Here is a 17,269-nt window from a genome sequence, read left to right on the forward strand (position 1 = left end):
TTCTTACATGAGATACACCAACTGTGAAAGCTAGTCTTTGACAATTACCAATAGTGTCCAGTGTCTTTAATAACAAGTCGATCAATAAAGGATTTTATACTTGTGTCTGTAAAAATGCCATTTTAAGAGGTTGGTCATGTTTTACTATCTTTGAATCAATATAATGTACAGCTGTGTGTTAAAGTGATTGCTTGCTTACTCTTTTTGAATCAAGCAATGGTACAACTTACATCATGCCACAAATAATGCGTGCTCACTCCGTGAATTGAACATGATCAACAAAAATATATAAAAGTTAAGTTTTGTGATGCTCCCCGTCTATACAACAAAGACACAATAAATGTATGTTCCTATTCTCGGAATATACAGGGTACAGACTGTCCTCTATGCCTGGATTCGATGACCCTGCACGTACAGGAACAATTTGACAACCTTGGGCTCCCGCAATACAACGTGGTAAGCAAACAAACTATCGCACTTTCACGGACCCTATTCAATAGCCACGAGACTTACACCGCTATCAGAAAAAGACGACCAAGACGGTTACGGTTTGAAGTAAACGAAATCACGCACTTTCACGGACCCTGTTTCAGTACACACGAGAGTTACTGATCAGAAAAAACGATGGGAACAAACCAAGACGATTTCTGGTATCCCATTGAAGCAACTACAAAACCAAGCACTTTTTCTCTTCCCTGCTCTATGCTTTGACGAACCATGTTCAATACGAACGAGACTTCGACCTTCAGGACCCTTAAAAAGGAGGGACAGCTACTTGTATCATAGTCATGGGACCCCCCCCCCCCTACAAAATCATGTACTTTAGCGACCCTGTTCAATACGCAAGAGACTTTCGCAGGTGCTATGATCAGAAAACGAAGGAGAAAAACCAAGACGTTTCTATATTGACATAAGACACCCCCCCCCACCAACTCCTCACTAAAGAAAACCCAGGTACCAAACAAAAACTGACTAATAATGACAGTGTTCCTGTGTTCTATTACACCTTTTGGCAATACACATGTTTTTTAAATTACTCAAATTACAGATCATTTATCACCTGGCAAGCGAGCATTCGATGCCTTGGGTTTGTTCGCTAATAACCCCTCGGCCATCTAGAACATACTCACAGCATAATCTCGCTTAAGGGCAGCAACCTTTTTTGCAAGATGCAGTGTTATCCAGAATTAAAGCATCTAGATTCTGGGGTCCTTGAGCGGGCCCCGGCACCCAACAAGGGCAACGTGCTCTGCGCTTGTTCTGGGCGCTTAATACTCAATCCTTATGACAACACTGGATAATGGTATTTTTTCACCTGCTACTTCAAAAACTATGGACAACCCGAAGATGTTTCAAAGAGAATTTTCAACGTTTCTGATTAACCTTGACGGGTTAAAATCATCTAAAACCTTCATGTTTACAATGAGAAATTTCAGCTGTAAGCAGTACATTTTAATTTAAACATCAAATGTGCTGGGACTTTTTTTCAAATATTACAAGTTTTTATATACCATGTAAAGATACTCGTTTTATAATTCTGCTTTTAATAATTTATTTGTCGTGTGACTTTTTAGAATGCAGGATTGAATCTCTAGCTGTCAGGGGGGCATTTTTCAAATTTTACAAAATTTATATATTTATATTTTTATATATTTATCAATTTATACATGTACAAGAAACTTGTTTTTATAACTGCTTTTTTAATAAGTTATTTGTCTAGTTGGCAGGGGAGAATCTTTTCTTCTAGACTTGCTGTAGGGCTTGCCTTTCGAGGTTTGTACAAATGATCTCCTCCTGCCAGATAATGGTTTGACTGTCTACTTTGATTTTGATGTTTTTATCTTGTAAAACATTTTGACCTTTTGGTCACAATGTGATGATGTCAATCAAATATACCAACATACCAATATATAATATCTTTTTATTCTTAAAAAAATTATTTTTAGCAAATCTATGTAGTAGTAATTGCATGCCCCGCCGGTAACTTTCTAATAGGCTTAGACCTTCAATGTCTCAAAATAAAACAACAAACAAACAATCAATAACAAGATGTGCGCTGATTGACAAACCATAGTTTGACAAGACACTTAAAAGGTTTGATACATCAATAAAAAATATCTTTAGTATATCAAGTTTTTGGCCATGACATGAATCCCTCCTCACTGTGAATTAAGATGTAATGTATGTAACATAATTTACCTTTGGGGGTGTCCTGGCCAAGCGCATAAGAGCAACGGACTCAAGTTCAGGTGGCTCATTAATCGGGATGTGGGTTCGAATCCCAGTCGTGACAATTGTGTCCTTGAGCAAGACACTTAACAATTGCTTCTCTCCACCCAGGGGTAAAATGGGTACCTGTGAGGGCAGAGATGGTTTATGTGAACGGTTAGATTGGAGCGCTGTAACTAGCAGCACTGCCTACAGGTATATACTGATCATGGAGCTGAGATGGTTTAAGCTATCTCTACCTCCATGGTTTAGGGAATGATCTAAGGCCTGGTGACCGGGGGTAATAATTTTGGAAGCGCTTTGAAATCTCTTTGGGCTGTGATAAAGCGCCATATAAAAATGTATTATTGTTGTTGTTACTATTATTATTTTTACCTGTAGAAGTACAAAGTGAAATCACAGAGCAATGTTTCAGGAGATTTGCATAAATTCGTTGTACATAAGAAGAACATCATTTTTCTGAAATTGTTTTACTCATTTCTCAAAAACCAAAGCATCTTGGCAAGTATTATTATAAAAAGAAGCTTTCAACATCATTATCTTAAAATCGTGTAAGTTTAATGTAAATCTATACGTACGTCTTGTGTTTTGTGTCGTACAAAAAGTACCCAAACCCTTTTACTTTGATTGAAGAGACACATTTGAGCAGTATCTTTCATCCAAACACAAGCTCATCGCTCATCTCAAACACATCCCTTGGCTGTCTAGCGAGGTAGTGTCACATGAACATGACAAATACAGCTCCACACCTGCTAGACTCACATGTGGTTTACCCCTTAAGGATGATCGCCTCAAACATGAGGGGGTAAGTCTTCATAAAGTCACTTGCACAAAACCTCATCATCTTTCATGGAAGACTGACAAATTATTACCAGAAGACTATTTTGGAATATTATTGATCAAATCTAAACAGTCTGTGACAAATTGAATCACCCTCAGGTACAATCAACTTTGTTGTCAATAAATTTAATTGACTGCAGACTCCCTCGATTTGTAAGCCATATCCTTATTGGAATGACTTTGGCTATGGCAGGCTTTGACTTAAGCAGCAATGCGGAGTACATGTGTATAAAGTAATCTAGCGGTAGCCACAGCCACTACTAGAGATACCCTAAGATAAGTTCAGCTTGGATTCAATTTGGAGCAAGTAACTTGGTTTTCACAACCCAACTGAAAGAGTTACACCTTGCATTTGGATCATTCTTGTGCCCTTCCGGTCGAGAACAAACAAAGAATTTACGTCCTAGATTTGGGCCTGGTTTCTTGACAGTTCTCAGAAGACATGGTTCATTGTGTCCCTTGCATCGCGGTGGAGGAGGAGGACCTGAGAATAGTTTCTTCCAAGAAGTCAGATTTTTCTTCTCTGTGTTTTGTTGATCTTTTGGAGGTGAGTCTTTGGTTGGTCCACCCTCTGAAGATATATGGGACTCCTGAGAGGCTGATACTTGGGATTCCTGAGAGGCTGTTTCAGAATATTTGCTCTCAGTGTTTTGTTCTTCTTTAGATACAGAGTCTAGGACCTGCACATCTGGACTAGAAGAGTCTGGCACCTCAGCTTTTTGTGGTTTCTTTTTCACAAAGAAGTTCATAAGACTGCCTTTTTGTTGTCGAGTCCCTGTCTTTTGCTTTTTCTGGGCCTGTTGACTACTCAGGTCATTACCAAGCCTTTTTAAGCCTGATTTAGTGTTATCAACTTTTCTCTGACTTGTTTTGTGCACATCCCTTATCTTATCAGCTTCAGCTTGCCTAGCAAGGGCTACTTTACTTGGAGACAATTTCTGGAAGAAGGACATCAACTTCATCTGCTTGCCTGAAAACTCAGGCATGTTGCTTGAGCTAAGTTGGGGTAGCTTCTCTGATGGAACGGGTTCACATTTGAGCCTGGCTTTGACCGGACAGTGATCTGAACCTTCCACCTCCGGCATAATGTCACAATTTATGATCATCTTACTACAGAGATCTAGATCTGCGAAAATATAATCGATCCTTGTTCCATAGTTCGTCTGCCGAGCACCAGTCATTGTAGACCAGCAGGTAAAGGCTTTCTCCCTATTGGGGTGGAAGAGGCGAAAAGTGTCCACGAATTTACCTTTGGAGGCGGGGAGTTCCTCCGTGTCTTTGCAATTTTTAGAGGAGGTCTCTGACTCTTTGGGTTCTTTTTTAGGAACACCATCGCAGAGGAAAGAATCGAGCCACTGACGACTGGGATGGAGTTCGAATTCCTAAAAAAGTAAAAAAGGAGTTATTATTTTCATGAAACTGGTATTAAAAAGTTTTTCTCTCAAGTCAACAGGCTGATTGCAGTGGATTTTTATGTAATTAACAATTAAATCAATAGACCTTATGCACATGACGTCATTTTAGTAGGGCGCCCTCACCTAGAGGTAAAAAGGAGGTTGTTCATTGGCCAATCCTGTGCGCCGCGCGTACAAATCTGTGCGTTTTGATTGTTTCGTCACCGTTTTTCCACTAAGATGGCCGCTGGATGACGTCAATGCATAAGGTCTATTTTAAGAAATAAGCCTAGGCCTACAGAAAACCAGATTACATCAAAAATAATCACCAACACATTGGCAAGATTGGAAAATGTCTTCAGTTGAATTGTAGAGGAAGTATGAGATGTTAGGAAAAATCTAAAATAAGTACATTAGTACAATATTACAAAAATTGTAATTTGTGTTGCCTTAAAATTTCATACCAGAACAAAACAATGAGTTTAAAATAACTTAGTTTAATGTCTATCATTTTCCTTGAAAATATTGGAAGAGTCTTTTCTAACAGAGAGACTTTAAGCTTGTTCTCCCTGATACAGTTCTTCCCTTTGAGTAGTTCATGACCTGAAGTATTGTATGAAAGTGTAGGGGGAAATCCAATCTGCTGTTAATCAGCAGATTGGGTTTTCCCAGACTGTTTTATTGTTATGTTTTACAATTCCCTCCTTGTACGCCATCAAGAGGAAACCAAGGAATAAGTCCCTTTGATAAACTGAGAGTCATTCTGTTGTTAGGTTGGTGGAACAATGTCATCAAAACACTTCAGAGCTGATGTCAATTCAGGGGGGGTTATAACAGGAAGGCGATTAAGGGGGTAATTCAAACTGGTATGGTACGATTTTGGTGTGAAATTCCAAAAGACTGCAGGTAAATGTAGCTCAACATGTTAACTGGACCAGCAGCCCGATTTCACAACAATTTTGGATTCAAGTCATTACAGATCAATAAAATTATTTCACAGTAATAGGGGGAGGGGTAGGGTGAAAGGTGAACAATGTTGGATTCAAGTCATTACAGATCAATAAAATCAATAAAATGGTTTCACATTAATAGGGGAGGGGTGGGTGAGAGGGGAACAATGTTGGATTCAAGTCATTACAGATCAATTAAATGATTTCACATTAATAGGGGAGGGGTAGGGTGAAAGGGGAACAATGTTGGATTCAAGTCATTACAGATCAACAAAATGATTTCACATTAATAGGGAGGGGTAGGATGAGAGGGGAACAATGTTGGATTCAAGTCATTACAGATCAATAAAATAATTTCACATTAATAGGGGAGGGATGGGGTCAGAGGGAAACAATGTTGAATTCAAGTCATTACAGATCAATAAAATGATTTCACAGTAATAGGGGGAGGGGTAGGGTGAGAGGGGAACAATGTTGGATTCAAGTCATTACAGATCAATAAAATGATTTCACATTAATAGGGGAGGGGTAGGATGAGAGGGGAACACTGTTGGATTCAAGTCATTACAGATCAATAAAATGATTTCACATTAATAGGGGAGGGGTAGGGTGAAAGGGGAACAATGTTGGATTAAAGTCATTACAGATCAACAAAATGATTTCACATTAATAGGGGAGGGGTAGGATGAGAGGGGAACACTGTTGGATTCAAGTCATTACAGATCAATAAAATGATCTCACATTAATAGGGGAGGGGTAGGGTGAAAGGGGAACAATGTTGGATTCAAGTCATTACAGATCAACAAAATGATTTCACATTAATAGGGGAGGGGTAGGATGAGAGGGGAACAATGTTGGATTCAAGTCATTACAGATCAACAAAATGATTTCACATTAATAGGGGAGGGGTAGGATGAGAGGGGAACACTGTTGGATTCAAGTCATTACAGATCAATAAAATGATTTCACATTAATAGGGGAGGGGTAGGATGAAAGGGGAACAATGTTGGATTCAAGTCATTACAGATCAATTAAATGATTTCACATTAATAGGGGAGGGGTAGGATGAGAGGGGAACAATGTTGGATTCAAGTCATTACAGATCAACAAAATGATTTCACATTAATAGGGGAGGGGTAGGATGAGAGGGGAACACTGTTGGATTCAAGTCATTACAGATCAATAAAACGATTTCACATTAATAGGGGAGGGGTAGGGTGAAAGGGGAACAATGTTGGATTCAAGTCATTACAGATCAATTAAATGATTTCACATTAATAGGGGAGGGGTAGGGTGAAAGGGGAACAATGTTGGATTCAAGTCATTACAGATCAATAAAATGATTTCACATTAATAGGGGAGGGGTGGGGTGAGAGGGGAACAATGTTGGATTCAAGTCATTACAGATCAATATAATGATTTCACAGTAATAGGGGAGGGGTGGGGTGAAAGGGGAACAATGTTGGATTCAAGTCATTACAGATCAATAAAATGATTTCACATTAATAGGGGAGGGGTAGGATGAGAGGGGAACAATGTTGGATTCAAGTCATTACAGATCAATAAAATAATTTCACATTAATAGGGGAAGGATGGGGTCAGAGAGGAAACAATGTTGGATTCAAGTCATTACAGATCAATAAAATGATTTCACAGTAATAGGGGAGGGGTAGGGTGAGAGGGGAACAATGTTGGATTCAAGTCATTACAGATCAATAAAATAATTTCACATTAATAGGGGAGGGATGGGGTCAGAGGGGAACAATGTTGGATTCAAGTCAGTCAGATCAATAAAAATGATTTAGCAGTAAGAAAAGGAAAGGGTTGAGGATGATGGAAAAAAGTTTTTAAAATTAGGTTGTTAGAGATCAATAAATGATTTCAAAGTAATTATTAGCACCTTTTTTAAATGGGGGAAGAGAGAACGTGTTGATTTTAAGCCGTTACAGATTACTGATTTTTTACAGTAATAATCAGTACTTGATGCAAAAGCAATTAAACTTCAAAATGTAAGTTTGGTAAAACTACTATACACAATGCTGTTAAACTTTTAACACCTCCTAATCATTATACAACATAGGAACATTGTCAAAACAGCAGATGGCACCAGTTACGATAAATAATGATATTAGCCATTTCTATCAATTCCCTTTATGACCTTCAACTTAAAAGCAACAAGGTCTGAAACGATAAAGCACATCCGGGGAGGAAGGAACTTTTTAATGATGACCCAGGAACATTTTCTAGGAATCTGCTTTTAGGAAAGAATAAAAACAATTTTCGGTTTTCAATACAAATTAAGCCCAGGAGAGGTCATAAAGAACCCCTGCTCGGCGCAAGTTTTCAAAGTCTCTACTTCTATTCAAGGTGATAACATGTTATGAGCAGAGACGAGTGACTTAAGGAAAAGGCTGACAAGTCTTGGACCCTACTGGGAATCGCACCAGATGTTACTCACCGGGCCTGGGTCACAGTTGTCGATCCTTCGGTGTGATGCGTTTATGTCACCGACGATAACGACATGCCTGGAGTGGGGGGTAAAAAAGGACGAGGCTAAATAACAGAAGGACATTGACTGCTGCCTGTTTGACTGGGGTGCAATACTGGAAACTTGTTTAACAGTACAAAAGTCCTCATTTTGACACATGACATCACTGGCTTAAATGTTCCCCAGAGCAAACAAACTTCTGGGTCAAAAACCTTTTAGTGTATCTGGGCAAATAATTTGTAACAATCTCCCTACTGTCATTAATAGGGAATCTGTTACTTCATCTACATTTTGTAAAGTTCTGAAGACTCACCTTTTACCATGTTAATTGCTTTCATGTGCGCTATGATCTTAAATAGCAACTTATAAATTTTAATTGTTATGTTCTGTCATGTTGAAACACTCCCGTGAAAGAAAAAGTTGTTTGAGTATCAAATAAGTCATCACTTGTGCCAAATAACTCAAAAGCAAAACAAAGACTTACACGTATGGTAGGGTCATAGACTGGAAAATACTCTGCACTGCAGCTGTTCGTAGTGAAACCTATTTTGAGACAGCATTTGCTTCGAAGTAATACAATTTGAATAAATTTTCACCAAAAACCTTTAAATCTGAGAAACGATTCATGCATGAATCTGAGAAACGATTCATGCATGAATCGTTGCTCAGATTTCTGTGGGTTGGTGTCCATTTATGAATGCTACAGTCAGAGACACTAAGTGTGGATGAATAAGACATTCTTGTGAAAATACTGTGATAGTTTTGTGATGTTTTCTCAGCAAGGAGGTACTGTTTTCAGCTGAAGCGTTTTGAACATGTGTGCCTTTTATTGCCCTTCTTTACATTTTTACCTGTAGATATCAGCATTACGTTAACAACAACTAATCTATGACCCTACATTTAAAGGCACACTGGACACTATTGGTAATTACTAAAAATAATTGTTAGCTAAAAAACTTACTCGGTAATGATCAACGGAGAGCTGTTGATAGTATACATGTACAACATTGAGAGAATCGGCTCCCTCTGAAGTAACAGAGTTTATCATTTCTCACTCAAATAATTAAAAGACTTCAGCTGAAGCCCTTTATTATGCATCTGATTCTGAAAGCACGCAAAGTAATACAACAAGGGTGTTTTTCTTGCATGTGAGCCACAATTTCCACACTTTTGTTGTTTTATGTATACATGTATGTTGGGATACACCAAGTGAGAATGTACTGGTCTTTGTACCAACAAATCCAGTGCCTTTAACCCTGCATTACATACATTTTTAAAGGTTCTATAGAAGCAGCAAAGAGTAAAATATTTCTGTTGTGTAGATTAAGTTCCTGTAAATTTGGATTATCATCTAGAGCAGGTTAGTCTGGAATGCTATGAATTAATACTGCAGTAGTTTTCAAAACATCTGTGTAGAGAATGTGATCTTGACCTTCATAACAGTATAAGATTTATTGATCAAAAAGTGGTATTCGACAGGAAAACCACAATACCCTAGCTCTTTACTAACTTGTTAAAAATGAAAGCTGTTAAGTGGCAAATTAAATGCCAAATTCAAACTGTACCCAACAAAGCAATCTCTTGGCTTTCTCAGAATTAACTCAAGGCCACTTCTTTTGGTTACGATAAGGGTACATGATATGTAGAGGGGCAGAGGCAATATTTGAAGGTGAAAAAGGGCTTTGGAACGCTAGGTGGCAGCAGACTTACCTGATACCAGGTAAATTTCAATTGGCTCAGTTTACCAAAAACAATGGATTAACCGAGGCCCATTTCATGGCCACTCTGTTTAATGTAAGCAAAGAATCAGCGCTTACGGAAGCAGGAAATTCCTTGCTTATGTCAAGTATATTTAACAGGGAGTATTGCTTGAGTGAGCTGCTCAACTCCACATTACTATGAGCATTCTTCACTTACACAACAAGCGCAGAAATTTGGTACTAATTAAGCAGAAAATGGTGATAATTAGCGCTGAAGTCGGCGATAAGCAGAGCCATAAAATTTGGCTGAGGTGAATCTGCTGCCATCTAGAGTCCCCAAAAAGTCCCCAATGGAATAACTCCTCCAAACATCTGCAGATCAAAAAACCAAGGTCAACTAAAAAGTTTAGGAAATTCTCCTTCATTTACTAACTTTTTTATATTTTTTATTCTCACCTTCCTTCATGAACCAGAGCTTCTGCCCGGAGCTGCAAAAGGTTATAAAACTGAAGCTTGTACGACATACGCTCTTTATTCTCCCGGTCTGCACGTGGGCAGTAGACATTAATGACAACAACGTCATGAACAGCGCCCTCTGGTGTCCTTAAAAAGCAAAGAAGAAGAAAAAAAGAAGAACACAGGTCAGTCGACGACTTTCGGCTTAAATGGAGGACGATCAATATAACTTTGATTCTTCTAATAACATCAAACATATTGTGACTTTAAAGTTGAGTTATTCAGACATAACATAAAGAGGGGCTCCAAAGTCACGCTCAGTTTTGTGATCCACTTATTTTCCAATAGAAAGTCCTCATAATGAAAATGGGTTGGAAGTTTCTACACTCACAAGATTATGCCACTGTGTTTAATACCCAATTCAAGTGCAATTAGTGTCCAAATCCCAAATGATCTATGACCTTCCATTCCAAATGGCTCGTTTTTGTACAGGGAGTTTTCAGTTCATTCCTGAATTATGATGGTATCCAAAAAACGGCATTGACTAATTTGAGCTCATGACTAGTACAGAAATTCCAATTTGGAATCTACAGACCCATCATTTTTGCTTTCCAAGACGTAATGCTTAAAATTTCTCTCAAAGTAGGCTTACACATTTATATAAGAAAAATGAGATTTCTTGGTGTTTGTTCAACTCATTTTGAATCTTGTCTTGTAAAAATTATAAAATCTGGTCAAGTAAACATTTTGAGCTACAAGCGCCTAAGTCTTTTTCTCCAAATTTGAGCCCGTGAGAGTAACAAATAAAATGACATTGGACTGAATTCAATTCAATTCAATTCAATGTCATGGAGATGATGGAGATTGACCATGCGGACTGAGGTTTAGAAGAAAGATTGTAATTTTTCCCAGTTTTCTAACAAGAATGAGAACTCTATTGGAGAGCATCATAAAACTGAATTTGACCTTGACACCCCTCTTTAAATGGATACACTTGACATGTTATGACTTGCACATGTATGTTCATTGTCTTGTTTCTGAGAGGAGGTTTTGAATGATTGTGCAACTTAACAGTCTTGACTGATGTTTAAAATAGAGACCTTTAACGCCAGGAAGTAAATCATGTCAAGTGTTATTGAATGGAAATGACTCTGGCAAAAAGAGTGCTACCACAATAAGCAATATCTGCCAAAAGAGGGCTCACTTTCTAAACAATCAAAGAGAGTATAAACATACATTGCTGTTTGTTCTTTTTTGTACAGTCAATGCTCACTGTAACCACAAAGCTAGGTATGATCTTGAAGCTTTTTCTAAACTTCAGAGCTATATAAAAAGCTGTTCTACAATGCAAATGTATACAGCATTTCAGAATGCTGACCTACAAAATAACTAACATTGCAGACCAACAAATAAACCACTGCCCCCACAGCAATCGATGTGGTGGTGCCCTGTGCTTTTGCTGTGGTGCCCTCAGCAAGGGCCTTGACCCTTTCAATACAAACTTATAATTGTTCCCATAGAAACGCCTTACCAGAGGAAAATTGCCCAAAAGTAAAGTTTAAGGCCTATAATTTCACCATACAAAAGTTGAATTTGAATACAGGAGCGATCTGAGGTTTTTGAGAGGGTCAAGGCTTAGATTAGAGGCCACTTTCATTTTGCAAAGGGCACTTTTAATGGAAATCTTTAAAGTCTGTATGTAAACATTTTTAAGGGGGCACCAAGGCCAAGGACCAACCAGGGCAACCGGGCCATGTGGCATCCCGTGTAATTCCAGGTCTGTACTACTACAGTCAGAAAGATCATGACTTCAACAGCCGGAAACAAAAATCACATGATTGATCCACTATATCAGTCATGTCTGGCCTGTCTCCGCAAAATCACAAAATTGTACAATGTCAACTAAACTATGGTTTGACCGATTGGTTTTATGATGGATGAAAAGGGCGGGAGTTCTGGGGCAGAGATTAAGGAAATGTCTTTTTAAATTAGTTGCTCACAAGGCAGAAGTAGGAGTAGAACGATTCAAACAGGATATTGAATTACGAGAATTAATGACAATTGTTGGTCCACGTTTCGTCATTAAATATTGACTGAGTCTTGAGACTGCTGCTTATGGCTCAAGCAAAAGACAAACTCAAAATCAATCAACTAACCCTTTCAAAATTTCTGCATTTCACAAGACATATTTGTCATATAATTGTTTAGTGTCAAACTGCACAAACACCTGTGGTGGGGCCATCCTGAGTGTGCAGGTGACTCTATCCAGAAAACTGGCTGGAAAAGCTGAAAAGCACACAGGAAGAAAGTTGACCGATAGGCAGCTATATTGGCCTTGAAAGCGTTTAATGCTAGGCTGGCATTTATAATGGAGTCAATTAATCAGGCAATCAGGTTGGCTCATTGGTTTCTCTCCCTGCCTTTTCACCTCTGTGGACCCCGGATCGATAACCAGACCGGAGCCTTGCATTGGGTCGGGTTTCCAGTTTCTTCCTGACTGCATGGGTTTTCCCCATTGACCCAATTTACCTGACGTAATCATCAGAATAATTTTGGATGCGCAATTTTTGGTGGGCAATGTCTCTCTGCATTATTCAGTGAAGTGCGCATTTTAGGTGACACAGCGTTTACACGTAAACCTATTGACCACCAAAATGGTGAGCGTGGCACAGTCGCCGCGTGTGACGTGCGTGCATGGGGTTAATAGGGGTTTAAGTTTCCTCTCGAATCTAAAACTGAAATTTCTTCATTGTTTTCTCAACAAACAGTTTGTTGGTGTAATGTTTTCGTTAGAATGCTTTCAAAAAGTTTGTGATATTTTACCATAGGCCTATCATTATTGAGTATTAAACCCAATTTGTCGCTGACTGCAAGATGGCTCAGTGTAAAGTTGAAGGGGAACACCATTTGTCCTCTGGTAAGGGGCACTTCTATGAGGAAGCAGTAAGTTTGTATTGGAACTGCAAAAGGCAGAACAGCAACAGCACAGGGCACTACGGCAATTTCTGTGGGTGCCATAGCAGGCCTGTATTTCAGTATCTCCTTTGTAAAAGGGCACTCGATGAGAAAACTGTAAACTTCTACTGGAGCATTTCAAGGGCACCAAAGCAATGACCAGGGGGCACTGAGGCAATTGCCTTCGTTGCCTTCGTGAAGTATCAGGCCTGCCGTAGGTTATTTTAAGTTCATTTTTATCTTGAAGCACACTGACTGACCTTATTCGATGTTGTGTCATCACCGCCCGCCCCTCACTGTCCAATGACTGAAGTTCCTCATCTGTGAAGACTGTGTGACTACCATAGCAACCAACGCTATCACCATTATCACTGGCCTTTGCAATTCTGCCTGTGAGTCCTTCCTCAGCACGCACGGGAGCGACAGAGTCACGGCAATAAGTGGCAACCCCTTCACACAAAAATAAAAGTAAAATAAGATTGAATTTAAATAATAATGCATAATACCCCAAAGCAGTCCTATTGGTTTAAAGGTAGACACTGACATGACCAGGCCTGGAATTTCATCTTTCAATTGAAATGGGTATTTCCATTGTAAAATCTTAAAGTCTACGGGAAACTATTGAACGGCATTTGAACGAAAATTTTCGGCATGGTTCCTGACCATTGAAAGTAAAAGTTTAAACCTTTTTTTGTTAGAGCGGGTGATACTCTTTGAAATACCATTCACTTAAAAAAATCAATTTTTTAATGTTTGGGGCCAAAAATCTGACATAGCATCTTTAAAATTGAAAATATTCCAGTAGAAATTAAAATATTTCCTTAGAAGGTGCGTTTAAGGAGAAAATGCCTTGTTGCCCTTGCCCTTCCAAAAAGGAAGCATACAGGCCTGTGATGTAGACATGATAAAGCAGTAGCAGAGGAATACTGAACTTACCAGAGTATCCTGAACGCTTTCTGGAGTAGCTGAAGTAAGAACTATACCCTTCAATATTGGCAATGGCATCATCTAACAGGTCCCCTGTAGAAAGAAAAACAGGCGAGAGTAATATTATAGTTCAAGTCACAAATCACAATAAGGCATGCAGGCCTTGTGCTTAAAAGTTTTTTAGTAAAGTTGCCCACTGGTCTAGAGATAAACTGTGCCTGTTTTAGTGGCCAAGATTGTATGTCATTTAAAGGCATCTTTCGGATGTATTGTGTATTGATTGACTGTTAGTAATAGTGTTACCAAACCATGGCTGCCATTCTCCACCAAAACTTAACAGGAATGGGCCCTAGGCTTATAAATCTCCTTTGGGTAAATTTTGAGAGGAAAAGGTTCCGTATCACGTCACCACTTTTTCATTTGATACGATATCTAATTTACCTCAACTCACACGTGACACTCAACAATGAGATGGGCCTATCCCTTTTTTGTAACAATGAGTGAAATAGTGGTTGCGTGAAACAGAAGTTATCCTTTTTTATTAGAGTAGGCCAAGACCTACTTTTTTAATAAATGTATTTATAGGCCTAATGAATGAAAAGCCGTTGGCATGGTTGGCAGGCAAGGGTCAGGGAGAAGCAAGGTCAAGGGACTAAGTATAGTATTATTAGTAGTATAAAGGAGTCATTCCGAATCGTTTCCATCCCACCATTTATTGCTTCCGTTCAGCAAAAACAGTCAGGTCACCCTGGTCACACTTTGTCACAGTGGGCAAAACATTTATAATTAAATATTATAAACATTGACACATGCCTGTCAGTAGGCCTACAGACAGTACAGTTCAGTTGCAAATAAACACTTATTTTACCGTCCTTACTTAATATTTGACATTTTTACTGACTCTATTTTATTTTAAGTGTTAATAATTATCTTAAATTTAATATTTTGTCAGTCACAGTGCAGCACTGACAAACTAAAAAAACATGAACAACACCTAAACACAGTTACACTTAAAAAAAATGGTACAAAACACTACCACAACATAACGCTAACATTTTTAACAACAGTCGTTCATTTCACTTCAGTTCAGTCAGAAGATTGAGAATTCGAATAACAAATAAAAGTCACAACAAAACAACAAAATAAAAAAGTCAAGAATGAATGAACAAACAAAAAGGTCACATGAGTTCAAACTTACTCGTTACTTTGGTCTCCTGCAGGCAAATGACATCCGCACCCAGTGAATCGAGAAGTTCTTTGATAGGAATCTTGGAAGCCCTAATGCCGTTGATGTTCCACGTCAAAATGTCCATATTTTCAGCACTTTAACTTTGCGCGCCTTTTGGCAGACGATAAAATTGACGATAAAAGTGTGTATTTTCAGCTGCCATGTGCAGTCTGGTATCTAACCTCAACCTTTGTATATGATACGGAACACGGGGTACCAGACTAGACCCAAAAGCCCTTACCAATGAGGGCGCTATTTACTTTTAGCAGTGGTCGACCGTCTGCTCGCTAAAACTATGCAAAATGCAGACGACCAAGCATGCGCTCGTTTTTTATAAGTATTTTCTTTGGTTTGTTTTCCTCAAAGGGGGAGTCTTCGAGGCCTGATTATATTGATATTCCACATAACCGATGTATATCAACCTCAGATACATGGGGGGGGGGTATCAGACTATGAGGGCGCTATTTAAGTTTAATGGTGGTCGACTGCTAGCTCTTCGCAAGCAGACGACTTTCCTTCATGCATGATGGACCAACCCAACCAACCAACCGCGCACTCTTTTTGTAATTGTATTGATAGTATTTCTTTATAATTTTGTGAACACCTTGACTTTGCCAGTCAGTGGCAATTAATAATTCTCATAAGGACCCCCGGCCAGTCTTCCGTGCTCGAGTATAGACCCCGCCCCCCCCCAAAAAAAAAAAATAATAACAATTACCGCGTTCTACCACTGAGGGCGCTATTTACTTTTAACGGTGGTCGTCCTGCTGTCGTCTGCTTTGCTTCGCAAATTAGCAAAGCAGACGACCAAAGGGGAGCTCTTTTTGTTGGTCTTCGGTTGCCCGTGAATTTGTATTTGTATTTGAAAGTGTTTCAGTTGTTGGTGTGCTTGCTTGTCACAGGCTGATGAAATAAGGTTATATATCAAAATATTAAACCACAAGGGAAACTGACATGGTAAAATGTTTTTAAAAGCAGTGGACACTATTGGGAATTACTCAAAATAATTACATGTATTAGCATAAAACCTAACTTGGTAATGAGTAATGGGGACAGGTTGATAGTGTTAAACATTGTGAGAAACGGCTCCCTCTGAAGTGGAGTAGTTTTCAAGAAATAATTAATTTTCCACAAATTTGATTTAGAATTTGAGGTCTCGAAATCAAGTATCTGAAGGCCGAAACTTTGTGTGACAAGGGCGTTTTTCTTTCATTATATCTCGCAAATTCAACGACCAATTGAGCTCAAATTTTCACAGGTTTGCTATTTTATGCATATGTTGAGATACACCAAGTGAGAAGACTGGTCCTTGACAATTATCAATAGTGTCCAGTGTCTTTAAATGATTTGGGATTGAATTGAATATAGAGAATGTTACTATACTAGAGCGGGATGTGAGCTAACTACCTCCGCATTAATAAATGTGCTGGCACTCTGCCTGAGCTATCTAGCCCCCTGGCTCAGTTGGTAGAGTGCTGGCGCACTAATCCAGATTCCAGAGGTCAGTGGTTCAAATCCTGTCTTGGTAAACTTGTCATCTTTCCCACCCCAGTTAACAGACTGCTTTAAACAATAGAACATTTAATCTAACCAAACCACACTGCAACTACAAACAAGCGCCAGGATTCAATTTGTTTCATAGAAACTTTTGTACGAAAGGTTTAATTCAATAGAGTTTAATAATAAAATAAACTATACCTTTTCAAGTATTTACTTTACTCTGTGTTTGTATAAGGGTACAACTAAAACATACATAGTACTTATTCTATTAGTAAAACCAAGGACTCTTAAGAAACCCAACTTAAACACTGTACTAGATGTTGGAGAAACCCTAGAGAATTATTCCAGAGAAAACCAACTCAGTCAGGCCTCTCTTAATATTTATGCATGAGGTACGTCACAATTCTAACCCAAATCGAGCCACTGCAAGTGGTGGCGGACATGCGCCTACAGCCTCATTTTGTGTTAGAATTATGACAACATGCATGAATATTAAGAGAGGCGCAGTCACGCCGGGGACACTACACATGTGCTTGAATTGGGTTTCAGCGTAAGTAGTGACCCAGTGTGTTTCCAATCGGAGTCCTAGAGGGGCAAGGTTA

At 38.8% G+C, this 17,269-nt stretch overlaps 1 protein-coding gene across 1 annotated transcript; it reads right to left on the bottom strand.

Annotated features, from left to right (window-relative positions):
- Positions 1-1,433: 1,433 nt before the first annotated feature.
- Positions 1,434-15,317, bottom strand: LOC117306934 (DNA-(apurinic or apyrimidinic site) lyase 2-like). Its single transcript, XM_033791513.1, has 6 exons — positions 15,138-15,317; positions 13,949-14,032; positions 13,273-13,462; positions 10,058-10,204; positions 7,872-7,938; positions 1,434-4,451 (listed from the first exon to the last, which is right to left on the bottom strand). Exons 1-6 carry the CDS (start codon positions 15,250-15,252, stop codon positions 3,363-3,365), a joined length of 1,692 nt encoding a protein of 563 aa, XP_033647404.1. The 5' UTR covers positions 15,253-15,317; the 3' UTR covers positions 1,434-3,362.
- Positions 15,318-17,269: the final 1,952 nt, after the last annotated feature.

This window comes from Asterias rubens, chromosome 2 (genome assembly GCF_902459465.1).
Source record: "Asterias rubens chromosome 2, eAstRub1.3, whole genome shotgun sequence".
In the NCBI taxonomy this organism is placed as follows: Eukaryota; Metazoa; Echinodermata; class Asteroidea; order Forcipulatida; family Asteriidae; genus Asterias; species Asterias rubens.

Excerpts from the sequence above, each read along its gene's own strand:
- LOC117306934 (XM_033791513.1), bottom strand. The coding sequence starts at position 15,252 with ATGGACATTTTGACGTGGAACATCAACGGCATTAGGGCTTCCAAGATT. Across the intron at positions 10,205-13,272 it reads ATGACACAACATCGAATAAG|GACACCAGAGGGCGCTGTTC; the intron begins GTCAGTCAGTGT and ends TTGCTTTTTAAG. Across the intron at positions 7,939-10,057 it reads GCTCTGGTTCATGAAGGAAG|GCATGTCGTTATCGTCGGTG; the intron begins GTGAGAATAAAA and ends CCCCCACTCCAG.